Source organism: Anguilla rostrata, chromosome 1, assembly GCF_018555375.3.
Source record: "Anguilla rostrata isolate EN2019 chromosome 1, ASM1855537v3, whole genome shotgun sequence".
In the NCBI taxonomy this organism is placed as follows: Eukaryota; Metazoa; Chordata; class Actinopteri; order Anguilliformes; family Anguillidae; genus Anguilla; species Anguilla rostrata.
Window position 1 is genome coordinate 54,955,169 of NC_057933.1, and position 27,854 is coordinate 54,983,022.

At 46.7% G+C, this 27,854-nt stretch overlaps 1 protein-coding gene across 5 annotated transcripts in view; it reads right to left on the minus strand.

The window, feature by feature from the left end:
- cep162 (centrosomal protein 162) overlaps positions 1 to 27,854 on the minus strand; it is a 51,441-nt gene continuing 23,587 nt past the window's right edge. For all 5 annotated transcript variants that reach the window (XM_064343203.1, XM_064343173.1, XM_064343193.1 and 2 more), the window contains 12 exons: positions 27,272 to 27,409; positions 24,967 to 25,079; positions 21,622 to 21,727; positions 16,732 to 16,858; positions 16,051 to 16,214; positions 15,305 to 15,406; positions 13,760 to 13,981; positions 8,084 to 8,751; positions 2,607 to 2,748; positions 1,906 to 2,004; positions 1,495 to 1,629; positions 1 to 1,081 (listed from right to left, as the gene is read on the minus strand). In XM_064343203.1, coding sequence (XP_064199273.1) covers positions 869 to 1,081; positions 1,495 to 1,629; positions 1,906 to 2,004; positions 2,607 to 2,748; positions 8,084 to 8,751; positions 13,760 to 13,981; positions 15,305 to 15,406; positions 16,051 to 16,214; positions 16,732 to 16,858; positions 21,622 to 21,727; positions 24,967 to 25,079; positions 27,272 to 27,409 — 2,229 coding nt within the window. In that variant the 3' untranslated portion in view covers positions 1 to 868. The remainder of the gene's footprint in view (positions 1,082 to 1,494; positions 1,630 to 1,905; positions 2,005 to 2,606; positions 2,749 to 8,083; positions 8,752 to 13,759; positions 13,982 to 15,304; positions 15,407 to 16,050; positions 16,215 to 16,731; positions 16,859 to 21,621; positions 21,728 to 24,966; positions 25,080 to 27,271; positions 27,410 to 27,854) is intronic.

A 27,854-nucleotide genomic window follows, 5' to 3' on the forward strand; every position in this document is an offset into this window, starting at 1 on the left:
AGAAAAACGAACTTTTACTTTTGTTTTAAATTAATTACAAAACTACACACACAGGATCATAAAACATGTCAGCAACTGAATAACAATGAAATATATCACGCATTATCCGAAAATAGCTAGAATAAAATATTTGCAAATGTATTAAACAATAAATAAATTACCTAAGGAGAAAATGCCATTTTTTGTGGTCTTGCCCTAAAACATGGGTTGATTTACACATCGCAAACCCGACATGACCACAAAAGAACCTCCAATCAGGAACCTAAGTGCAACCAAAAATGTTAACCCTACTGGAGAACAGGGGAAACCTCGGAGCACAGCATGTGCAGATCCAATGACCCTTCAACCCTCCTGATCCCCTGTTCTACTGTCACTCATACCAGACACAGCGCGGAGAATAAGAGCACAATCTGCAGCACAGAATCCTGTTCACTTTTCTTGTTACTGATCATATACTGTAGGCAATAATAGTAACGACACTTTTTCTCATAGCTGCTGAAACAAGCAACAGCATTTCTCCAGTTGCTGGTAAGTGCAACATTATTTCAGCAACTGATGGTGTGTGCACCACTGTTCCTGCACATTATTCTCCTGAGCTCTTCACAAAGCATTCCCCTTCAGTTTCTTTCTGCATCAGGTTAAATGGCCAGCAGATTGAGGAAGTAAAGTACCACACAGGTCCTTCTGCGCCTGCAGCATACGCAATTCAAAGACCGGTAGCAGGAGGACCTGAATGCGATCAATAGCAATAACGCCAATCTGCAGCTGTTGTGGTGCGGTCCTGCAGTGAATCGACACTGGAGGGAAACCGGGCCACTGGACCGGTCAGCGTGTGCAGTCTGCAGGTTCTGCCTCAAACCCCGGTGGGTCAGCTTCCCCAGCCGAACGGTTCGGCTCTAGAAGCTTCCGGGACGGGGATGACCACGCCCTGCCTCTGCAGCTCTCTCAGAACGTCCAGGATGGAGTCCAGCTCCACCCGGAAGGCCTCCAGCTCCTGGCCCTTGGCTTGCGCCTGCTTCCTCCAGCGCTCCACCTCCTTCTGCTGCTCCGCCTCCACCACCAGCCGCGTCTGGGCGATCACCTGCGAGCCGCAGGGGTTAAGCAGCTCAGGGAGGGTCACAGGGCCTCGCTGCTGATGCTCACCGACAAAGCACACGCTTCCCACTTACATTTACATGCACTTACACTTACATTTACATGCACTTACATTTACATGCACTTACACTTACATTTACACCAGAAGCATTTACATAGCGTGGCACAGAGAGCCTGCGGTGGTAATGAATCATAAAGCCCATAGAAATGAAAATGTATGCATATTTGATTTGATAGTGTGCGCGTGTGTGAAATGTGTTCACTGTGTGTGTGTGTGTGTGTGTGTGTGTGAAATGTGTTTACTGTGTTATTGCGTGTGTGTGCGCGTGTGAATTATGTGCTTACTGCATTATTGTGTGCGTGTGTGTGTGTGTGTGTATGTGCATGTGTGTGGAGTACCTGCTGCAGCTCTCTCTCCCTCTGTGTGTATCTGAGCTCCATGCTCTCGATCTTTCTCTCCAGGGCGCTGAAGTGACGCAACTCTGGGGTGTGAGCCTCCTTCGCTTCCCTGAGGTCCTCCAGAAGCTTGGCCATCTACAGTGACACGCACACACACACAAGCACACACACACACACACACACAGACACAGACAGACGCAGACGCGCACACGCACACGCACACACACACGCACACACAATAACGCAGTAAGCACATAATTCACACGCGCACACACACGCAATAACACAGTAAACACATATTTCACACACACACACGCATCAACACACACACACACACACACAAACACCTTAAGAGACTCAATCACAAATCCCCCATGAGGCAGAGTGAGTGTTAAAGAGGGGAGGGCATACCTGGGTCTGCAGGGTTTCCTCTCGCACCTGAGACAGTGTCAGAGCCTCCCTGCAGCCCTGCAGATCCTTCAGCTGATCCCGCAGGTGCCTGATCATGATCTGCAGTTATGAGGTCAGAACAAGGTGAGAAAACTGCACGCCTGCTCTCTGTTTGCATTGGACATAACATGGATTCACACCGCTGATTACAGCATACCGCTCCATCAACAGGTCTCTATGACCCAGCGGTCAGCTGTACACTCCTCCAACTCAACACCACATGCCATGTGAGGACAGCAGTGTAGGAGAACTGGGGCCTGTGTCCTTAAGGTTTCAGGTTTGATTCCAAGGCAGGACGTCTGCTGTCGCACCCTAGAGGTACATAACCTGCATTGCTTCAGTATATATATTCAGGACATATATTCAGGATACTATTTGAAACATGCAAAAACTGTGCTTTGGATAGTTGCTTTGGAAAGTTCCTTGGATAGGAGCTTCAGCTCAATGCCAGTAATGTAATGTAAAGCTGATTCTCTCTTGACCTAGGCACTTAATCCAAACTTTTTTTTGTAAAAACTTCAGCGGAATAAATATAGTTTGTTCAAGCTTTAAGTCTAAATGTCATTCTGGACACGGGCATATGTCAATAAATATCAATGAAGTAACGGCTGCTGCCCTATCCATCTGCACTTTCCCCACTGGGTGTGAGTGCGTACATGTACCTCTTGCGTGGACATCTGATTGGCCAGTTCAGCCACTTTGGAGGCGGAGTGTTCCAGGGCGTGGCGAGCCAGCAGGCCCTCCAGCTCCTTCTGGTGCTGAGACCGGAGCGCAAGCAGCTGCTCCTCAGCACGTTCTCGCGTCCTGTAGGGGGCGACAGAGGGAGGAGCTGAGTACAGATCCCTCCATTTATCAGCTGTTGGGAGAGTCATAGGACTGCCTAACCTGTCAGCGCAGTGCTGAAACACAATTCCAGAATGCATCCTGTGCAGAATTGGGACAGCAACATACTGTCCATGAGTGGCAGTGAGGCAGATTCGATTAGAGCTTAATTAATTCCATTATGTTGAAAGTGTAGCTTAATTAACACAATAGTGATTTTGTTTTAAACTTGACAGGCAATGACACGTTTGAGTCATGTAATTCATAGTCATATGTTACTATGAATTACATATTCATAGTAACTAAACCAGTGTACATTTGGTTTGTGTTTCTATTTGTTGTTCATCATCTGTATTGCTTCATGTCTTTTTGCCTATATGGTTTCTTCTATATAATTACATACAAAAAATAATTGAAAATGTCAGTTCAAAACAATACATATCAATAATCTTCTGGTTAAAAACTTATGTTTCATTTAAATTTTCACAAAAATGATTTATGCCCCCATGCCTTCATTGTGATGAACTTTAAATATCACATCTTTACCAAAAAAATGAATGACATTTTCATTGGTAAATACAATCTAGCAGAGGTAAATGGCAACCATTACTCATACATACTGCTAATACTGTTTTGAATTATAGATAGAGAAAGAGTAATGTTTTGCCCAAATTGCACTTCTGTATCTGTTTAAAATCCCATCAATGTCCTGGGCACATCTGACCCAGGCTAACAGTTTGACAGGTGCTTAATAAGTCAACCGAACACAAGGGCTGAGAGAACATCGTGAGGATGAGCATGAGTGGGTGTGAGAGCCAAACGGCACGCTTTTACTGAGGGGGGAGTCCCCAGCTGCAGACCGGTCTGCCTGAGGGACCGTGAGAGGACCATGAGAGGAACGTTGTGGAGCAGTCCAACTGAGGGACCGTGAGAGGACCGTGAGAGGAACGCTGTGGACCAGTCCGTCTGAGGGACCATGAGAGGACCGTGAGAGGAACGCTATGGACCCCGGACCGGTCCATCTGAGGGACCGTGAGAGGAACGCTGTGGACCAGTCCGTCTGAGGGACCGTGAGAGGACCGTGAGAGGAACGCTGTGGACCAGTCCAACTGAGGGACCGTGAGAGGACCGTGAGAGGAACGCTGTGGACCAGTCCAACTGAGGGACCGTGAGAGGAACGCTGTGGACCAGTCCGCCTGAGGGACCGTGAGAGGAACGCTGTGGACCCTGGACCAGTCCGTCTGAGGGACCGTGAGAGGAACGCTGTGGACCAGTCCGTCTGAGGGACCGTGAGAGGACCGTGAGAGGAACGCTGTGGACCAGTCCGTCTGAGGGACCGTGAGAGGACCGTGAGAGGAACGCTGTGGACCAGTCCGCCTGAGGGACCGTGAGAGGAAGGCTGTGGACCAGTCCGTCTGAGGGACCGTGAGAGGACCGTGAGAGGAACGCTGTGGACCAGTCCGTCTGAGGGACCGTGAGAGGAACGCTGTGGACCAGTCCGTCTGAGGGACCGTGAGAGGACCGTGAGAGGAACGCTGTGGACCAGTCCGTCTGAGGGACCGTGAGAGGAACGCTGTGGACCAGTCCGCCTGAGGGACCGTGAGAGGAACGCTGTGGGCCCCGGGCCCTAACGTGCTCTTCATTAAGCACCGTGCCCCCGCTGTCCTTTTCCACGCTCACACAACGGCTGCGTGCCCACGTGCCCAACTCAAGAGGAACCGCATCATTAAACCGCTTCTAAAGAAGGGAAAGTCTAATCATGTCCTCTTTGTAACTGAAGTAGGCCACCGCCTTCTGCATTATGTTCCATTTTCTGTTACTCCTATGCATTTCCTCATAAATAATTTTTTGTTTGTTTTATTAAAAGCAATGGGGTGCTTTTAATGGCTTGAATAAGAACCGAATGACCCAAAACAACCAATTACGTGTCCACATATCTCGCATGGAAAATAAATGCAAAAATAACAATGGCAACCCTGCCACACTATTAAACCAAAGTCATTGACTTGGCTATTGATCAAAGCAAGAGCGGAGAGGATTACAATAGGGAAATGACAGCAGTAGGTCTGAGCCAATTACACCACACATCCTCACTTTATACCCATGGCATAACCCAAAGCAGTCAAATTACCATTCATCTGATAGATGTTCTTTACATTTAAAAATATGGCTCAATACAGCTTTTTACGCAGTTTGGCTCAATCTTACTTGGAGGACGTGCTGGCTGATAATGATGCTAATGACGATATAACATGGCTCTGAGCCTGCCCTCCACCTACGTAAATGAACAGAACCACTAACACTTAAATAATGACTTCTTGGCTCTCCATGCAAAACTGCAAATTCGGTACTGAAGTTTGGGAGTCTGAAGTTCTCTCAGTTCAGGGAGGTGTGTGTGTGTGTGTGTGTGTGAGAAAAGTGTGAGAGTGTGCGTGTTTGAAAGCATCAGTGTGTGTATGTGTACGCGTGAGTGTGAGTGCGTGTGAAAGTGTGAGTACGTGCCTGAGAGTGTGTGTTTGTCTGAGAAACTACGAGCATGTGCATGAGAGTGAATGTGTGAAAGTGTGAGTGTGTGTGGAAAAGTGTGAGTATATGCATGAGTGTGCGTGTGTGTGTGTGTGTGTGTGAGAAACGGTGAGTATGTGCGTGTGTGTGTGTGAAAGTGAGTACCTGTGTGCGGGAAAGTGTGAGTATATGCGTGAGTGTGCATGCGTGTGTGTGAGTGAAAGAGTGAGTACCTGTGTGAGAGTGTGCGGGAAAGTGTGAGTATATGCGTGAGTGTGCGTGCGTGTGTGTGAGAAACGGTGAGTATGTGCTTGAGTGCCTGAGGGTGCGTGTGTGAGAGTGTACGTGTGTGTGAAAGTGTGAGTACCTGTGTGAGAGTGTGTGTGTGTGTGTGAAAGTGTGAGTACCTGTGTGACAGTGTGCATGTGTGTGTGTGTGTGTGTGAAAGAGTGCGTGTGTGTGAAAGTGTGAGTACCTGTGTGAGTGTGCGTGTGTGTGAAAGTGTGAGTACCTGTGTGACAGTGTGCGTGTGTGTGTGTGTGTGAAAGTGTGAGTACCTGTGTGAGAGTGTGCGTGTGTGTGAAAGTGTGAGTACCTGTGTGTGAGTGCGCATGTGTGTGAAAGTGTGAGTACCTGTGTGACAGTGTGCGTGTGTGTGTGTGAAAGTGTGAGTCCTGTGTGAGAGTGTGTGTGTGTGTGTGTGTGTGTGTGTGAGAAAGTGTGAATCCTGTGTGTGTGTGTGTGTGTGTGTGTGTGTGAAAGAGTGAATAAATCAGACCTGCCAAAATATTTTGAGTACCACAATAGTCAGTGTAACGCTTAGATCACATGCTTTCGCACCACTTCGCTTTGCACGCACACACAAGCCTTTCTTCATAATTCTGGTTTTGACTGTTGATGTGATCAGGCAAAATTGTGTATTTGAATTGAATTGACCTGATTCTAAAATATCACTTGCACTGCACTGGGCTATATTATGATATACTTTCAAGTCAAACGTTTGAGTACACCTGCTTAAAACAAATTTGTCATGATTAATATTTCATTATATGATATGTGTGCTTATACAAACTGATAACCATAAGTGAATTGCATACACTTAATAAAAATGGAAATAATTTATTTTGTATATTGTAACATATGTTTTAATTTTCAAGTATTTACAGAAACTTATGTTGTAATGTAAAAAAAAAAGCTTATGTTGCAATGTAAAACACTGTCAATTATAAATAAAACCAAGTTTGTGTTCATGATTACCATTTTTATTTAATAATTAAATAATTAAATCAGCTTATATAGGCACACATCATATAAGACTAATGAAAAAAATAGTATTCAAATGAAAAATTATCTAGGAATGTAGGCTTTTGTAACTAGAGGTTTAGCTAAATTATTACCTGAAGCTTCTTGGTGGCTAATGTCAAAATCAAATGCACAATATGCAACATGCCTGGTGCGGAAGTTTTGAGGGGCGGAGGCACGGCCATTGTTCCTGATATTTTGCGAGAAACTTCTGGGGGGCATGGACTCGCTTCTTTTTAGTAGGTCTGCTGCTCTCTCTCTCACTCTCTCTCCTTGTTAGTATCCTCGTCATCTGACGTCATGATTATTTTCTAACTGCAAGGCTGGTCGGGTGACCGGCTGCAATAATAGGAATTATTTGCTACGTTAGCAGTCTATAGTCAAACACCTTTGCAATGGTCACTTTGCTCCAACAGAGCGTGCGCGATTCAAAGTTTGAACAGGGAGTCTCCGTAGCGTTTGAGTTACTGCAGCTAAATTACTCCATCAATTATTCTCACGTCTCGTAACGAGGCTAAATCGCATGCAAGCTACTACTACGGATAACTACACAAATTTATCTCATTAGGATATACCCCTTGAAATGCATCATCTCGTAAAGTTACCGAACATGTTTTAACGTTTTATATGTTAACATGTCACATGTTAACATGTCACATTTTTGTGCTTGATTATTACTCTCCCACTTCCCATTTTACCTCAGCAATGCAGCGTTACGCCTCGGTGGATAATAAAGTACCGCTGCGTATCAGTGGATGTTGAGTGTGTCGGGGAGGGGTTACAGAACCACAAGCACAAGGTCGTAGCATCTGGTTCAATCCGAGGGATGTAGTTTAAATACCGAATAAATGTACGGTATTGTTTTGTATTAATTGATTGTTTTCCGTAATTAAATTACAATAATGTTTTTTTGCGTAGTTTCAGCTGGCATTTCGTACCTGCGTATTTTGACCAAGAATTGCGTGGTTGGTACACAAAATGCGTGCAGGTTGGCAGGTCTGAGGCAACCCCCCTCCGCTTCGCGTCCAGGGGTTCTACGCCTCTCGGAGTGGATTATTCCTGTCACGTGTATGAGCACAAGTGTGTGTGAGCGTGTGTGTGTGAGAGCGCGAGTGTGTGTGTGTGAGCGAGTGTATGTGAGAGCGAGTGTGTGTGACGGCAAGTGTGTGTGAGCCCGAGTGCGTGTATGCGAATGTGTGTGAAAGCGAGTGTGTGTGAGAGAGAGAATGTGTGTGAGAGCATGAGTGTGTGTGTGTGTGAGAGAGTGTGTGTGTGTGAGTGAATGAGTGTGTGTGTGTGTGAGAGAGTGAGTATGTGTGTGAGTGTGAGTGTGAGTGTGTGTGTGTGTGTGAGTGTGTGTGTGTGTGTGTGTGTGTGTGAGTGAATGAGTGAGTGTGTGTGTGAGAGAGTGAGTATGTGTGTGAGTGTGAGTGTGAGTGTGTGTGTGTGTGTGTGTGTGTGAGTGTGTGAGAGAGTGAGTGTGAGTGTGTGTGTGTGTGTATATCCTAACCTGCGCAGCTCTGCCTCAGCGTGTGCGGCAGTGGCCCTCAGTGAGACCCTCTCCTGCTCGGCCTCCAGCTCCTGCTGCTCCAGCCGGGCCCGCAGCCTCTGGCTCTCCTGCAGCACCTCTGAGATGTGCGAGCCGGAGAAGGCTGTGGGCTGGTAGTCCTTCTCGTCCAGCGTGGGGGGGAAGGTCTGCGCCTCGGCCCCAGCTCCGGCCCCTCTGCCCCTCCCCTGCGCGCCGGGGCGCCTCCCCTCCCCGGGCCGCCCCGCGGGGGCCGGGGCCGGGGCTGACAGCAGCGTGCGGCGCTCCCTCTGCAGCCGCTCCACGGTGCGGCTCAGCTCCTGGACGCTCCGGCTCTTGCTGGCCAGCTCCTTGGTGAGCTGCTGGACCCGGGCGCTCTGCGCCGCCTCCGCCTGCCGGTCCAGCCGGGCAGGGCTGTGAGATGAGCCGTCTCCCAGCCCGGCCTGGGACAGCCGCTCCCGCAGCGCCGCTAGCTCGGCCTGCAAGGAGCGCTCACGCGCCTGGCCGGCCTCCCGCTCGCTCTCCAGCTCCGCCTGCAGCAGCTGCGCCTTCGACTGGCTGCCCTGAGGAGAGCTGGACCCGTCGCCCTGGAGCACCGGAGAGCTCTGCGCCAACTGCTGCTCCAGCTCTGAGATGCGCTCCTCATACTGCATCTGCAACACAGGAAAGGCCTTAACAACACCTTAACATCAGACGCTCCACACCACCGTAACACCATACGCCCCACAACACCTTAACCCCACACGCTCCACAACACCGTAACACCATACGCCCCACAACACCTTAACACAAAACGCCCCACAACACCTTAACACCATGCACTCCACAACACCTTAACACTGTTGGGAAACAGACAGTTTTGTGTATTCTGCGTTTGGGAAGTTTCCGCTGGGCCCCAGGGGGGAAGGGGGTGAGCCCCCCTGTTGTATTCAATTTCAATGTGAATGGTACCTGTTTGAATAGGTAGGATGGATTTGAATTTGAATGGTCCAATCGGAAGGAAGCACAGCCTCTATCACCAATCAGAGGCAGTGCTCCCTTTCAACAATATAATTCCACAATATGCAAATACCAGTCTACTGTAAACTGTATAAATCTGATCACCCACCAATACTATTTTGAACTTCCTTGCTGAGTTGTTCCCGTAGCCGGCTGCGTAATAAATCTTCCTGTTTTTACTACAAACTTTTGATCTGCTTCTTCCTGGGCTAACAGTCATTTTACCTGTTTTTGGGAACATCTTGATTCCCCTACAACACCATGCACTCCACAACACCGTAACACCATACGCCCCACCACACCTTAACACCAGACGCTCCACAACACCGTAACACCATACGCCCCACAACACCTTAACACCATGCACTCCACAACACCGTAACACTATACGCCCCACAACACCTTAACACCAGACGTTCCACAGCACCGTAACACCATACGCCCCACAACACCTTAACACCAGATGCTCCACAGCACCGTAACACCATACGCCCCACCACACCTTAACACCAGACGCTCCACAACACCGTAACACCATGCGGCCCACAACACCTTAACACCATGCACTCCACACCACCGTAACACCATACGCCCCACAACACCTTAACACCAAACGCCCCACAACACCTTAACACCATGCACTCCACAACACCTTAACACCATGCACTCCACAACACCGTAACACCATACGCCCCACCACACCTTAACACCAGACGCTCCACAACACCGTAACACCATACGCCCCACAACACCTTAACACCATGCACTCCACAACACCGTAACACTATACGCCCCACAACACCTTAACACCAGACGTTCCACAGCACCGTAACACCATACGCCCCACAACACCTTAACACCAGATGCTCCACAGCACCGTAACACCATACGCCCCACAACACCTTAACACCAGATGCTCCACAGCACCGTAACACCATACGCCCCACCACACCTTAACACCATGCACTCCACACCACCGTAACACCATACGCCCAACACCTTAACACCACATGCTCCACAACACCGTAACACTATACGCCCCACAACACCTTAACACCACATGCTCCACAACACCGTAACACCATACGCCCCACAACACCTTAACACCATACGCCCCACAACACCTTAACACCAGACGTTCCACAGCACCGTAACACCATACGCCCCACAACACCTTAACACCACATGCTCCACAACACCTTAACACCACATGCTCCACAACACCATAACACCATACGCCCCACAACACCTTAACACCAGATGCTCCACAACACCGTAACACCATACGCCCCACAACACCTTAACACCACATGCTCCACAACACCATAACACCACATGCTCCACAACACCATAACACCATATGCCCCACAACACCATAACACCATACGCCCCACAACACCTTAACACCACATGCTCCACAACACCATAACACCATACGCCCCACAACACCTTAACATCACATGCTCCACAACACCATAACACCATACGCCCCACAACACCTTAACACCACATGCTCCACAACACCATACACTCCACAACACCTCAGCAACACTTTTACACCGTACGCTCCCCAACACCTTAACACTATACACTCCACAACACCTTTACACCGTACGCTCCACACCTTAACACTATACACTCCACAACACCTCAGCAATACCTTTACACCATATGCTCCACAACACCATAACACCATATGCTCTACACCTTAACACCATACACTACACAACACCTCAACACCATGCGCTCCACAACACCTTAACACCATAAATTGTCATAGGCAGACGTGCGACTGAGCAGTGATCACTTGCATTTAAATGAACACTTAGCTAGCTAACAAAGCTACAGTTCATTCTGTTGTGATTAAGCAGATAACTAACTGCAGCTATATAGACCATCGCCATTTTTTGGGAGCTTCACTTTCACAGTAATGAGCTTCCGTAATCATGTTGTTTGGGGGGGGGGGCAGATTGTTTCGGGATCTTTGCAAACCTGAAATCATCCTGAACTTCTTTATATTCAAGGCACATCTCCAGATATTTTTTCTTGTGGGGGAGGGGGGGGTTTAGCTGACTTGCACACATGGTTTAACACCTACGCAACACATCTAATAACATTAAAGCATTTTTCATCTGTGAGACACCAATAACTGAATGAAACTATATAAATGTTCTCATTTCATTTCTAGGATAAATAACACCAGTTTGAGCTGTCTTTTCTCATTTTCTCACCCACTTTCTTTGGTTCAATCCTTCTGTTCTGATTACTTACTAGCACCTGTGAAACGGTTATCCTGGGACAAATATAGCCAGGATAATATTGGTATTTTAAAGCACAACAACTCAATATACATTTTCAAGAAAAGGTTTGTCGAAGGTTTATCATTGAATTAAATATTAATTAAATATGGTCTGATCTTCATCCAAGTCACAATAATAGACAGATTCTGCTTAAACTAAGAACACAATCAATTGCACGTTTCATGTTTTTATTTAACACATTGTCTAAACATTCACAGTTCAGGCTGGAAAAAGTATGTGAAACATTGCATCTAGTAACTGGAAAGACCTGTAGCAGCAACAACCTCCAACAAATGTTTCCTATAGCTGCCAATCAGATTTGCACAATGGATAGGAAGAAGTTTATACCATTCCTCCATACAAAACAGCTTCAGATCATTGATATTTCTCGGATTTCTTGCATGAACAGCCCACTTCAGGTCCTGCCACATCTCATCTGTGTTAGGGTCTGGACTGTGACTTGGCCAATCCAAAACATTCATTTTCTTCTATTTAAACCATTCTGTTTATGATTTACTCCTGTGTTTTGGGTCACTGTCTTGTGGCATCAGCCAACTTCTATTAAGCTTCAGGTGACGGGCCACTACCCTGACATTCTCCGGTAAAATTTCTAGATACAATTTTGAACGCTTTGTTCCTTCAATGGCTGCAAGCTGTTCAGGCCCTGAGGCAGCCACGCAGCCCCAAACCATGATGCTCCTCCCGCCACGCTTCACAGGTGGGATGAGGATGTGCTTTCTCCCTCCAAACATAGCGTTGTGCATTTTCTGCAAAAGGTTGAACTTGTCCGTCCCAGAAGAGTTGTGATTTAAATAAAAACCCCACTATAATGAAGGCACTGGGGCATAAATCGTGTTTATCTGTGAAGAATTCAAATGAAACCAGGTGCAGAAGATTCAAGGAGCAGTACATTTCATGCAGTAGTTTATTGATATTTCTTGTTTTGAACTGTCACTCAATTCTTTTTTAACTTTATTTTATATTCAAAGAACCCATATAGGCAAAAAGACATAGAGCAAATACAGAATTTACACTGGTTAAGTCACTGGTTATGAAATGCTTCCTCATTCAGTAGTAGTTCAAAATGGGTCAATATGATCCATACTGAACACATGGGTTAAACAAATGTAATTATTTGGACTTTGTAGCTTCACGGTACATGTCTTTGTCTTGAATACGAAGTGCATGGCGTGAAAAATAATCCTTTCAGAAGCATTTGTTGGTACCATAATCCTTTATTTGGCATTGGAGAAAGCTTAAGGCTCCAATGACTCAATTACAGATGATCCCTCATTAGCAGGAGGCCCAGCAGTAGGCTAATGTATTGGTCTGTAATGTAGGCTAATATACACACATATAGAGCAGCACAGTACTTTAATTGTTTGTTACCAAGGCATTCAATAAAATCATTTAAATGAGAGGATGCCCACCACTATATCACAGTAAACCAAGGCCTTAACCATGATCACAGAGCGCCAAAGTAAAAACCTTATTTATTTCAATGCTAGGGTATTGTACCTAAGTAAATTCAGTACATTACCTTAATCCTAGGGTACTGTACCCTAGTAAATCCAAGCCTTAACCTTAATCCTGTAGTACTGTACCATAGTAAACAATGAATTATTTGACTTACTTCGTAGTACATGTCTTAGTCTAATACGAAGTGCATGGCGTGATACCTTTCAAACTTTGTGGTACATAATCCTTTTTGGCATTAGTAAACTCCAAGACCAATTAAGATCCTCATTAAGGAGCCAGCAGTAGTATGTAGTCCATAAGTAAATACACATTACAGTACTTGCAGCATTGTTGCAAGCGATTCATTACCCAAAGAGAGGATCCCACACTGATATCACATAACCAAGGACTTAACGAACACCCAAGAGAAAACCGTCTTTCAAGTAGGGAACCTAAGTAATCAGTATTCCAACCTGGGACTTACCTAGTAATTTAACCTTAATCAGTAGTATGTACCATAGTAAATCCAAGCCTTAACCTTAATCCTGTAGTACTGTACCATAGTAAATCCAGGCTTTTACCTTAATCCTGTAGTACTGTACCATAGTAAATCCAAGCCTTAACCTTAATCCAGTAGTACTGTACCATAGTAAATCCAGGCTTTTACCTTAATCCTGTAGTACTGTACCATAGTAAATCCAGGCCTTTACCTTAATCCAGTAGTAGTGTACCATAGTAATAATACTCAGGCATTTGCAACTCTTAATCCAGAGCGTACAATGTAACCATACAGAAACAGGCCTTAACCCTAAAATGTCCGCAAGTCAGACATAGTTCAACTTGGACTATCCAGGCTTTTACCTTAATCCAGTAGTACTGTACCATAGTAAATCCAGGCCTTTACCTTGATCCTTTGGAACTGCTGCTCCATGGCTCTCAGGCTGCGTTTGGCCTCCTCGTCCCGGCCCTCCAGCTCGGCCTCCAGCCTGCGAATGCGCCGCTCCAGCAGGGCCACGGTCTGCGGGGACTCTGGGGCCCCTCCCCCACCCGCCGAGGCCGCGGCAAAAATGAGCGCCGGGAGGGAGTTAGGATTCCTACGCATCAGAATCTTCTCCATCTCTTTCACCTGCAAGGTTCAGACCAGCGGAGAGGAGGAGAGAGAGAGAGAGGAGGGAGGGAAGGAATGGGATGTAGGAATGGACAGGTGGGGTGATGGGAGAGATGGTGAGAACAAAGGCAGGAGGTCAGTGAGCGTACAGAACAATTGCACACACACACACACACACATTGACAAATGAGTGCACACGCGCATACACACACATACACAAACACACACACACAAAAACACAAACACACATTGACAAATGTACCCACGCGCACACACACACACACATTGACAAATGTACCCACGCACACATACACACACACACACACATTGACAAATGTGCGCACACGCGCATACACACACATACACAAACGCACACACACAAAAACACAAGCACACACGCACACGTACTTTGATAAAACACACTGGGATGATGAAAAGCGTGCGTGCGCTTCCTGCACGACGCGCTCCAATTGGCCACGCGTTGCTGCTACATGTGTGCTGAGCGATTCATCTGCCTCTGACGCAAGACCCGATGGAGGTTTTATCTGCCCGGTTCCACACGAGCGCCTCGCCAGGATACGAGCGCCTCGCCAGGATACGAGCGCCGCAGACCCTGCCCCCCCCACAGCTCCCCGCAAATGCTGGCAGAAGTTAGCCGAGCTGTGCCCAAAAAGGGATCCGTCTCCTGACAGGATACAAAGGAGCGGCTGACTGATTTCAACCAACGGGGAGCTCCTTCGCTTCTGCAGTGGGAGTGCATCATTGCATCCCCCGCGATAACTCACCGGGCACAAGGGGCCCCGCTTTTCAGGGGAAATGCAGGGAGAAGCAAACACGAGAGAAAACCGACTGCAGCGATATGTCTGAGTGAGCGATGATGTCTGTGTTTCTGCACTGTGACCGATGCGTCTCTTCAGGAAATTGATATTCTGGATTAATATGAAGACTCCCAGGGGTACAGCTCGGTACACAGAACCGATAACGGCACAGAGTTCATTTCTGTTACCAGAGCTATTTTCAGGTATATGAGTCACCAGTTATTTTAAGGATGATCTGGGCATCTCAAAATGTTATCATCCAACTGATTTGGATTTTTGCAGCTTAGTAGTATAACCCCATGTCTACCCAAGACATTATCTTGGCCATTTTTACAGCTTCCAGACTAGTGTCATTACACCAACCTGCTTACACAAAGCATGCATCTTTGTCCTGCTCATTAATAAAACAATACTGTACACCATTAAAAAAACTACCAAATATGGTCATTGTTTCCATATCATGAATATATAAATGTGATTTGAGACACACCGGCCCCTCCAGGTGATGGGATATCAGACACACCTGTCTTTCCAGGTCCTGTATCCTCTTGGCATCACCCATCCTCTCATTCTTCTTTTGCTGCATTCCATCTCTCCTCCCCACCTCCATCTTCAGCCTCTCCACCTGGGAGAAAGTCATGGGCTCAAAACATTCAATAGCTTCCAAAGATTCTGTTCTGCTTCTGTTCTGGAGCGTGTAGCAGTATGTTTAAGGACAGAGCAAGTTTGACAGCTGGGGCTTTAGGGACAGCTTAGAGAGATACTTGTGTAAGTGTAGTAGTTGGGTTTGTTGGCACTGTATAAACTTGGTAGCAGAGTTTGTAGGGACTTTGTAAGTGTGTTAAGTGAGTTTGTAGAGACGTGTGAGTGTGGAAGCTGGGTTTGTAGGGACTGTGTACGTGTAGTAACTGGGTTTGTAGGGAGGGTGTAAGTGTGGTAGATGGGTTTGTTGAAATGGTGTAAGTGTAGTAGCTGGGTTTGTAGAGACGGTGTAAGTGTGGTAGCTGGGTTTGTAGGGATGGTGTAAGTGTGGTAGCTGGGTTTGTAGGGATGGTGTAAGTGTGGTAGATGTGTTTGTAGAGACTGCGTAAGTGCAGTAGCTGGGTTTGTAGGGATGGTGTAAGTGTGGTAGCTGGGTTTGTAGAGACTGCGTAAGTGCAGTAGCTGGGTTTGTAGGGATGGTGTAAGTGTGGTAGCTGGTTTTGTTGAGATGGTGTAAGTGCAGTAGCTGGGTTTGTAGGGACTGTGTAGGTGTGGTAGGTGCGGTACCTGCTCCTTCAGTTTCTGGGTCTCGGCAGTGGCTGCTCTAAGTCTGGCTGCGTCCTTGTCCAGAAGTTCCTGGTTCTCGGCGTACCACTGCAGCCTCTTCTTGAGCGCAGACACCTCTGACTTGTGCTCCTCCAGCTGCACCCGCATCTCAAAGTTCAAGTCACCTGTCAATCACATTCACGCATCCGTCCCAGATGATGTCACTCACACCAGTGACCAGTGATCCATTATCCAACACACTGCTCCAACTGTTTTCGAAGATTGCCTACACAAAACCTGCCAGTCACTCACATAGAAGCATCAGACATCCTAGATTGAATCCTAGAGTCTAGAATTTTTTTTGCTTCACCTCTATATGTCAAAATACAGACATTCTGTCAAGATTCGCCAACAAAAATAACATTTTTCCGTGCTTACTTTCTTGAACACTCGCTCATAAGGGTAGGCTTCCTGTCATGTTCCATTTTGAAAATAGATATGGAGCACGAATGTTCTGTGCACCTCAGAAGCAGCATGAAAACTAGACTGAAGTCATAGATGGTATGTCTGCAATACGTTTTTGAGTTATGAGTGTGATCTATAAACATCTGAAGCTGTTCTGACAGCAGTCAGAGCAGACACATAATTGCTCTTCGTGTTGCACGACCCCGCCGGCGTGAACATACCCTCCCGCACTCTCACCTGAGGTGTAGGTGACCTGCGCTCTGGCCTGGTCTCTCTCCTTCTTTATCATCTCCAGGTCCACCTCCAGGCCCTGCTTCTCCTGCCTCAGCCGTCGAGTCTCCTCCATCAGCCTGGCCTCTGCCTTCTATGAAATTTTAAAAAGGGACTCCACTCAGGTTAATGCCAGGGTTTTTCCCCCATGGAGAATTCTTAGGTGGCCACCTAAACCAAATCTCAGACTGCCTAAAGATATTTCTGAGGTATTCAAAAAAACAAAGGTTTTAGAGTTATTTTACAATTATTCAATTCATTTGACCCATTGCTAAAAGATGGTGCATTTCACCATCCTGTGCCTTACTGTATAACATCTGGCGGTGCAATCCATATTTCCTACTAGCTGAAGACTGACTTCTCTTGTTCGAGTTCAACTCGCATTCATTTCGACAGTGCGGAATACTGACTCAAAAGGTAAAAAAGTGTCCACTTAAGCCCCTTAATATGAAACCAATGTTAATCAAAACCCAGCTACACAGAAGGTCGTGACAACGGGGCGAGTTAGTGATCTTTTCATCACTTCATGACAACGTTGTGACGTGACGTCTCCAGAAATTTCTATTTAAAATTGTGAAGTCCATGATGCAGCGTGTTTTCACAACATTTGTCAACAACAGGCAACTAAGTTACATAACATAGAGACACATGGCCTGGAGAAGTTATATTAATGCTGGTGGCTGCATTGACACAGCAGGTAAACACACAAATATAAATTATTTTCACATGGCGTAGGCCTGCTTTTGACATATGTTTATATCTAGCCAGCTATTTCAGCACTTTACAAAACGTTATATCATAAAAGCTCATTTCAACATTTAGCCACAGACCTATTATAACAGTTTGTGCCCAAATATTATCAATGTAGACACGTAACACCATGTCAATGCATTCTTCCTCTTAGTAGTCCTAAAAGAGCTAGGACAGACAGCAAGGAGGTACAAGCGAGGTAAAAAAAAATTTGAATCAGACTTAATGCTAATTGGAATTAACCAGACCACGTGCACATAGACAAACAGACAGACATTCCTTGGAGCCTAACCACTTCACCAATAATATTGATGTACGTCAGCTAGACCTGAGTTGCAGCATCAGAATACAAACACTGTGGAGATCTCAGAAGAGTCTGCAGAGGAAGAGTCTGGTGAACGTGAGAGAGGAGAGGCAGAGAGAAGGACAGATGCAGGTGAAAAAAGCAGACGAGCGCCAAGGGGCAACAGGTTGGAAACTCAGAAGCTCTTACTTGACGATAAGAACTGATTTATCTTTTGCGGGCGACTGACGCACAGAACCAGTGGGTTTGACCCAGCTTGGACAAAAAGCCACACTTGGCCGAGCCATTCGCCGGCAGGTACGAGCTGCACGGTGTGCCGGAAACACTGCACGGCAGGCGGCCTGTGGATAAAGCAGCCGAGCACAGACCACAGGCTGGACGCTTTAACCAGACACAAGAACTCCACAACTCACAAGCAAGCGACTGAAAAGGAGAAAAAACGAAAAGGCAATAAGAACGATGGTATAGCCTGTCAGGAGTAGAAGAATTTAACGTTAAGCAACAAATAGCAATGGCCTATTATTTTTAAGGAGAGCGCAGCAGACAGTTTTAGCTCCCCAGTGGGACAATGAGCACAAGGCACTTGAGGGCTGCTTCAAAATAACAGAAGTGGCCCCACCACAACAGCTATGAACCATTTATTCACTTAAGCAACAGACTTGGCTGTTCCTTATTTAAAGGACAAAGAGTAAGTCCAGAGTATGCAGTGGCCTTAAAAACTAAATAACATTTAGTTGTTGTAATTACTTACATTACAACAAAGGTATTGCATTAATGAAAGGAACAATTTACTTTCTTTTAGGCTGATAGCAACACCACATACACAAGCAGCAGCCACATCATTAATGAGATTCTGGAAATAATTGGCAAGATGTGGGTAGTGGCAGCGGTGTCAAAGGCTCCTGTCTGAGGGTTGATGGTTAATGAGACAACTGACATCGCTGTCACTAAGCAGCCGATGGGCAGGCTAGCCTACAAAAGTGTATTATTTTATTAGTGGCGTAACTAAGTGAGAAACCGAAAATGTTCTCTTCAGCTATCTAGAGCCTGCAGAAAATAGGAAAACTGCAGTCAAATGTAAAGTCCGCTGCATGAGAAATGTCAGGAGGAGATGCAGCCTTTGTAACAGAGCATCTTAGTGATTGCAAGAACTAAAACGCTTCCCATGGCCCTCATATTTTATCAGTTCACATCTTTTGCCAGTGATGGGGCTGCTGGGATGACAGGTATTTTTATGCCTCCGCGATGGCACAGCCGTGGCCGGAGGCATTATGTTTTCAGGATGTCCGTCCAGGCATGGACTGGGCCTATATTCTACCGGGAAAATGCCCGGTGGGCCGACCTACTTTTGGGCCAGTGGGCCTTTGGTTCATACTCACACTGACCTGGCCCAATTTCAGTGGCCCATTGGTTCGTTTTCTATACTGACACTGGGCAGGCCCAATCACATGCCTAGGCCCCACTCCCCCTCTGATCAGTGGCCCATTGGTTCGTTTTCTATACTGACACTGGGCTGGCCCAATCACATGTCTAGGCCCCACCCCTCGCTGTCCGTTTCTGCCCTTGAGACTCGAGTCGACATCACCTCAGCCTCGTAGTCGGTGCGGTGTGTGATGGAGAAAGGAAAGCGTAAAAATGGTGCTGAGAAATTGCGGGAGAAAAAAATAAGAAAGCTGGCGGAGGATGCCTCAAAATTTGTCAAAATGACTTCAATGTTTGCTGGAACGACTGTGGGGGCTCCTGCAGTACCTGCTGCTGGCAGTCAGTGCCAGCAACAGGTGTTTAAAATCAGAGATGTGAAGGTTTCCTGATGAGCTAAAATGTACTGTGGTCTGCTCTGATAATAATTGCCTAGACACACTTAATTCGCTCTGCAGATCAGTCTGGCACCAGGCTATAAAGGATTTCGTCCAAAATGAGCGGATAGTGAAGCTGAAGGCCAGTCACAACCGTTTGTCTAATGGGGCGGGTTTAATAAGATTCATACATAAACAAGTTGATCAAAAATGCTTTTGGGCTTTTTCTTTTCTATGAATATTTTAACAGAATGAACAATAACACCTTGTATTCTCAAATTCTTATGGCAAAAATGGAAACAGGCTACGTTGTCTACTGTAGAGAGTCTGTATTGTATTTGTTTTATTTAAGACCTTTATTCTTTGCCTTTGAATGGCAATCAATGTGTTTTTTTTTTTATACATACAATTGTATTAAATCATTTGAATTATTCATACAACATCTAGCAGTTTTTCTTTAATAATTACTTATTGAGTACGGGTATTGTTTACTCCATAGCCACCTCTGATCACCAGGATCAAGAGTGAGTGAGTACACTGCTCCACTTGCATTGGTATACTTGACTTGTCCATAACACTCCGCTCTGTAGGGGGTTTGGCAAATGGTTAGATACGCATCATATACATATTGAACGGTCTGCGAGGATGTTGTTCTGATGGGCGGTGTCCAACCGATTGCGGTGGGCCGGTCTGAGCCAAAAATGGCAGGGCCTATTTTTTTGTCCCAGTCCAGCCCTGTGTCCTTCCATCCGAGGCATACAACCGCGAGACAGTGTTTCTAGTTTTTGTTAAATTGCAATTATTTAAGTGGATTCAATGTTTGTACTCCCATACAAGAACTCTGGAGTTGGGAGGCGACTGAAGGACATGGTGACTGTTCATCTTGTGGCTTAACCGCCTGAATCTTGCAGTTTCAGACTGCATTAGCTGAGGAAAGGTAGTGCCTTACCTCACAAAGCACTCCCGGGACCCTAGGGACCATCTGGTTCCACCAGGGATTAAGTAACAGAACCAGCAGCCTCCAGAAGACGGAGAAGGTGTCTGAGTTTCTTAGCTTTGTGATGACAAACGTCAGGATTCTAAGACTGCACAATTGTGTATGTAACACCATTATATTCTGAAATAAACATTTTGTTTCAGGGAGGAAACCAAACATGGTGGAAAAGCCACAAGGGGGCCATTGATGTAAACAGAAGGATTTTTCCTGCCTTGCTTGCTGACCTGTCCTTGCAAGCCTGCAGTGAGCCCACTGCACAGAGACTTCAACCCTTTTGCAAAGACTGAGTTCTTCCCTCCAACCGTGTGTCTGACGCAAGTAATCCATGAGAAGTAGCACAGGCAGTTCCAGATGTTCCAGAGGAGGAATCTGTTTTTCTCCCAAGTTGAACAAGAGATGTAAAGCTTTCAAGTCTGTACAGTTATAATTCTCAGTTTTTTGTGACTGATACAGTTCTCAATGTAAACATACTATAAGTGGCTGTGCTCAAGACCACCCATGAGAAGCTCAAGGAGAGGAACCTGGCGAAGGACAGGTTGAGGAGAGCAAAATGCTCTACAGCTGAGAGCAAAATCAGTACCTAAAATGTTGCTGTTTGTTAAAAAAAAGACACCTATCAATCAAACCTTTCGTCTTACAACTTTAACCTTGTTATGGATTCATTACTCTATCAACATCGTGGGAAAGTTAGAGGGGTCGAAGGTGAGCCATCAACACAACGGCCGCGTGAAATGTACCACTCAGCACCAGGAGCTGCCACCTGAGACGCATTCTGTGCCAGGAAAAACCCTGAAAAAACATTGCTGCCCCAGAGCGAAAATTACACTGTTTAATACTGTATACACAATACTAGTGAAACCATATCACTACGCCGGTGAATGCTATGTATGGAGGCATACGTTGTTAAACTGTGCATAAACATCACCACAGCAGAGATACTACCACACAGAATACCCTTCGCTCAGCCTTGGGAAGAGCAGCTGAAGGGCGAGACCCCTGAAGGCACTCACCTGTGCAGCCTGCAGCTGAGCCAGCAGGTCTGTCAGGTTGTGGCTAGGATCCATCTCACTGTCCCTTCCCACAATCCTCTGCACACTCTTCCTGTTGATCTGTTCCCTTTGGAAAGAGAAAGAGATTTCACAGAATGCAAATACATGATGTTAGGCCATAGAGTAAACTGTGTCACATTAACAGTGGTCCTAAGTGCTCATTGCTACGTCAAATTGTTCTCCAAAGTCCAAACTCCCACTCCGCTCTTCATTTTGCAGTCCATCAGCTGAGCATCTACCTTTCACACGCAGCTGCAGTCACTGAGCCAGAGGGCTACACTTTCACACGCAGCTGCGCAGTCACTGAGCCAGAGGGCTACACTTTCACACGCAGCTGCGCAGTCACTGAGCCAGAGGGCTACACTTTCACACGCAGCTGCGCAGTCACTGAGCCAGAGGGCTACACTTTCACACGCAGCTGCAGTCACTGAGCCAGAGGGCTACACTTTCACACGCAGCTGCGCAGTCACTGAGCCAGAGGGCTACACTTTCACACGCAGCTGCGCAGTCACTGAGCCAGAGGGCTACACTTTCACACGCAGCTGCGCAGTCACTGAGCCAGAGGGCTAGACTTTCACACGCAGCTGCGCAGTCACTGAGCCAGAGGGCTACACTTTCACACGCAGCTGCGCAGTCACTGAGCCAGAGGGCTACACTTTCACACGCAGCTGCAGTCACTGATCCAGAGGGCTACACTTTCACACGCAGCTGCAGTCACTGAGCCAGAGGGCTACACTTTCACACGCAGCTGCAGTCACTGAGCCAGAGGGCTACACTTTCACACGCAGCTGCAGTCACTGAGCCAGAGGGCTACACTTTCACACGCAGCTGCGCAGTCACTGAGCCAGAGGGCTACACTTTCACACGCAGCTGCAGTCACTGAGCCAGAGGGCTACACTTTCACACGCAGCTGCGCAGTCACTGAGCCAGAGGGCTACACTTTCACACGCAGCTGCAGTCACTGAGCCAGAGGGCTACACTTTCACACGCAGCTGCAGTCACTGAGCCAGAGGGCTACACTTTCACACGCAGCTGCAGTCACTGAGCCAGAGGGCTACACTTTCACACGCAGCTGCGCAGTCACTGAGTCAGAGGGCTACACTTTCACACGCAGCTGCGCAGCCACTGAGTCAGAGGGCTACACTTTCACACGCAGCTGCGCAGCCACTGAGTCAGAGGGCTACACTTTCACACGCAGCTGCGCAGTCACTGAGCCAGAAGGCTACACTTTCACACGCAGCTGCGCAGTCACTGAGTCAGAGGGCTACACTTTCACATGCAGCCGGGAGAGGCAGTTGATAGGTGCCTAACTGTGTGACCAGAAGAGTCGCTCATACGCATCTCTTGCACGATGAGAGCGGGAAAATCCCGATAACCAAAAGGCTGTCTCCCTATGCACCATCTCCACAGTCAACACAGTGGCTGTCACGATTACATTACAGGCCTGTGTCACTGTCCCGATTACATTACAGGCCTGTGTCACTGTCACGATTACATTACAGGCCTGTGTCACTGTCCCGATTACATTACAGGCCTGTGTCACTGTCACACTTACATTAAAGGGCTGTATCACTGTCACACTTACATTAAAGGGCTGTGTCACTGTCACACTTACATTAAAGGGCTGTGTCACTGTCACACTTACATTAAAGGGCTGTATCACTGTCACACTTACATTAAAGGGCTGTGTCACTGTCACACTTACATTAAAGGGCTGTGTCACTGTCACACTTACATTAAAGGGCTGTGTCACTGTCACACTTACATTAAAGGGCTGTGTCACTGTCACACTTACATTAAAGGGCTGTGTCACTGTCACACTTACATTAAAGGGCTGTGTCACTGTCACACTTACATTAAAGGGCTGTATCACTGTCACACTTACATTAAAGGGCTGTGTCACTGTCACACTTACATTAAAGGGCTGTGTCACTGTCACACTTACATTAAAGGGCTGTATCACTGTCACACTTACATTAAAGGGCTGTGTCACTGTCACACTTACATTAAAGGGCTGTGTCACTGTCACACTTACATTAAAGGGCTGTGTCACTGTCACGCTTACATTAAAGGGCTGTATCACTGTCACACTTACATTAAAGGGCTGTGTCACTGTCACACTTACATTAAAGGGCTGTGTCACTGTCACACTTACATTAAAGGGCTGTGTCACTGTCCCGATTACATTACAGGCCTGTGTCACTGTCCCGATTACATTACAGGCCTGTGTCACTGTCACACTTACATTAAAGGGCTGTATCACTGTCACACTTACATTAAAGGGCTGTGTCACTGTCACACTTACATTAAAGGGCTGTGTCACTGTCACACTTACATTAAAGGGCTGTGTCACTGTCACACTTACATTAAAGGGCTGTGTCACTGTGAAGCGGTAGTGTTCTAAGCAGCATAAGCCTGTTCCTCCTAACTATCATTTTCTTACCTTGCAAATGTAGTAAGTCATGCTGTGTGAACACACTAATTTATCCTACTGGGGACGCGTGCAGTCACTCTGTTCTGGGAGTCTGAAATAATCGCCCTGCCGAACAGCCGTCAGCACTGCGAAAGCGCCACTTCATTATGACTCAGCCGGGTCATAAGCACGATTCAGACTGCTGCTGCAGAGGCTGGAAAAATCCTGCTTCTTCCATCGACCTCCCCCCCCCCCCCCACCTTGCCTCCACTCCCCCATCCACTGCGTCTCCACCCAGGCCCAGAGGTAGCAGACCGTCGGAGCATACCGACTTAACCATGTCAATTTTACTAACCGGCCAAGGCCTTTTTCTTATTTTGTTTATCGGTTTGTAAATTATTACAAATACAGAAGCGGAAGCAAAAAAAACAATATAATCGGAAGAAACTCATTAGAACAAACTGGTTGACACACACACACACAAACACACATTTGGATTATGCAGGAGGTGAACTCACCATCTACCAGTGCTTCTAATTCCTGGAAGTGGAGTGCCCACGTGGAGGCTGGTATTCATTCCAATCTCAAATAATTGTTTTTAATTAGACTCTATTCATGTCCAATTAAAAACAATTAGCAGCTCTTTATATATTGAGTCATGGTTTACCCTCTCAATACTACATTACTCGGCATTACACACATGGAGGTACTCCAGGACCAGGGATGAGAACCACTCAGTTATACGCTGCAGTGACTCCAGCCGAAATTAGAGTGAGTGTTCAGGGCTCACACCTTCGCCTCTCACACAAACCGCGACTCGCTTAGTCGTCAGATGGGTTCTTTTTATTTTCTTTGATGGGACTGAAACCTGCCACCCTCAAGCGCGCACTCACTTAGCGGCAGCCAGCTCGGACAGCAGCCTCTGGTTCTCCTGGAACATGGCCTCCTCGCTCTGCTTGCTCTGGGCCTGCAGGGCCTTCACCTGCTGGTACAGCTTCTCATTCTCCTTCAGCAAGCAAAAATGTAAACAGAGTGAAGACTGATCAGGGACAATGGCTCCACTATATCAAAATCCATCCATGTAGCTTTCTAGCCATATCAACTCCTTAGCTCACAATTTACCATATTTGACTGGTGCAATTGAATACTGCAGGTGCAGTACAGCACGGTTTCCATAGAAATGCCCTAGCATGACATGGAAGGAGTGGGTGCCAGTGGCCTAGTGTAACAATTGAAATGGATATGAATGCTTCCAGAATAACAATTTAATTTTACCTTTTTGAAATGTGAATTAATATGTGGGACACAATGCATCCTTGAGGGATATAGAGCAATAGTCAAAATTCAGGTCTGTTCTGCACAATACAGGACATCTGGTCCCTCCAGGTGTAATGGAACAAACAACAAAACTCTCCAACTTGCTTTGAAACATAGATTTTGCTTGTGCATGGACCGATCAGGACGATAATCTTGCAAGTACACATGACAGTTCAGTCCTTTACCATCACTAAAGTCAGCAGATTAGCTCATTTATATCTTTAAGTTACCCTTTATAATTTGGTATAAAGCCAATGAACTGCCACACTGCAACTATCACATTTTATTTGAGATCTTTGGCCTCGGCTTCGGCCCCTTTACTCTTGTATAATCCGCAAGCCAATAGGATCCCTTGTAACATTATTTTTGTTTTGTTTAATAAATGTGGAGCCCAACATGGGACAGATCATATCAAATTCCCACCCCAATTTGGAATGGGCAATTATCTGCAAACCCAACCCACGTTCATGCGTGAACCCCACTGCTGACCCCGGGGAATGCAGACATCTGTGGTTCTCCTTCGAAACACATGGTGTCACCAGCTGCTTCTTTTCACACCGCAGACTACAGTTACGCTTACACAAACCAGAGTCAGAGGAAGACCTTTCACAGGCGGCCAAAATTGCGCGTCACCCTACGGAGGTACCAGCCACAGTCAGCTCTCTCTATTTTGAAATACTCTCTGTATTTTCATATACTGTGGCATACAGTATTAGTCAGGTATTGGTGCTTTCATCAGTAATTATTCTAAAATGTGCAACTGAGATAATCTTGATAACCTGGCCTTTAGCAGTCACATTACCGCACACATTTATTTAAAAAAAAAAAAAAAGCAAAACTGCATTAACGGTACCAATTCTGACCGTTGTTTACCTTCATGGGGAAAAAACGGAGCCAGAATTACATGGCAATTTGGTCTAAATGGAGGATTACCCTAATCATTTCAGAGTAGTTCTAATCAGCAGAAAAAGCTAATTATCTAAGTCCTATATGAATGCGTGTTCTGACCTGAATGACAAGTGAACTAATCATCCCACTGCTGGGATGAAACAGTAGGGCTTAGTACAGCGTTTCCCAACCAGTGTGCCGCGGCAAATATCCTTTAAAAAAATTTTTTATGTTAAAATGAATTTAAAAAACTTAAATTAACAAATCCCATTCACAAAAGCCAAAATAAATGTCATTAAAATGCATATCGCTTAATTAAAACCCCAAAAGAACATTTAGGCCTACTGTTGGCACGTCACATCAACGTCAATACGTCGCTCGCGGTTTTTTTCTGTCGGCGTGGTGTGCCATGATATTTGGAAAGTGTGCCGCGGAAGGAAAAAGGAAGTGAGGGGGAAGGGCCAGGTAGAGTCAGACAGGAAGTGAGGGGGCAGGGCCAGGTAGAGTCAGACAGGAAGTGAGGGGGCAGGGCCAGGTAGAGTCAGGCAGGAAGTGAGGGGGCAGGGCCGGTAGAATCAGGCAGGAAGTGAGGGGGCAGGGCCAGGTAGAGTCAGGCAGCAAGTGAGGGGCATGGCCAGGTCGAGTCAGGCAGGAAGTGAAGGGGCAGGGCCAGGTAGAGTCAGGCAGGAAGTGAGGGGGCAGGGCCGGGTAGAATCAGGCAGGAAGTGAGGGGGCAGGGCCAGGTAGAGTCAGGCAGGAAGTGAGGGGGCAGGGCCAGGTAGAGTCAGGCAGGAACTGAGGGGGCAGGGCCAGGTAGAGTCAGGCAGGAAGTGAGGGGGCAGGGCCAGGTAGAGTCAGGCAGGAAGTGAGGGGGTATGGCCAGGTAGAGTCAGGCAGGAAGTGAGGGGGCAGGGCCAGGTAGACTCAGGCAGGAAGTGAGGGGGCAGGGCCAGCTAGAATCAGGCAGGAAGTGAGGGGGCAAGTTGTTTCTACCTGGTGGTAGCCCTGGATCAGGGTCTCTTGCTCTTTCACCTCCTTCTCGATCAGTTTGAGTTTCTCCTCAGTGACGGGGTCCGAAGCCTCACCAAAACTCCACTTCCTCTTCCTGCTGGCCTCCTCCATGCTCCGCAGCTGTGGAGCGGACAGTTAACTCAGTCACACAGAGAGAAGCGTGGATCGCTCCACACATCATGCTCATTCTATACAATCAAATCTGCACATAGGGGAAGGGTTTCACATAAATCCAAAATACACCCCACTGCACTACTACAAGCACCACAACAGAGCAGATAGTAACACTCAAATATTTTACAAAGCTAAATGTGACACAGCCGCTAAGTTTGAAATTAAGTGCGCAAATATTTGACGTAATACTTTTAGCAATAACCAATTCTGCTCTCAACTAGCAGTAATATAAACTTCAGAACAGGCACTCTACAGTACCCTGCCACAAATAAAACAGTCTGAGTGGCTCAAACTGCATTAGGAGTGCCGTTTCCATCCTGCTATTCATTAAACTGACAAATTCTGCTTCCTGAGATGCTTCTTGACCAGACTGGCCTTATACGTACCCACA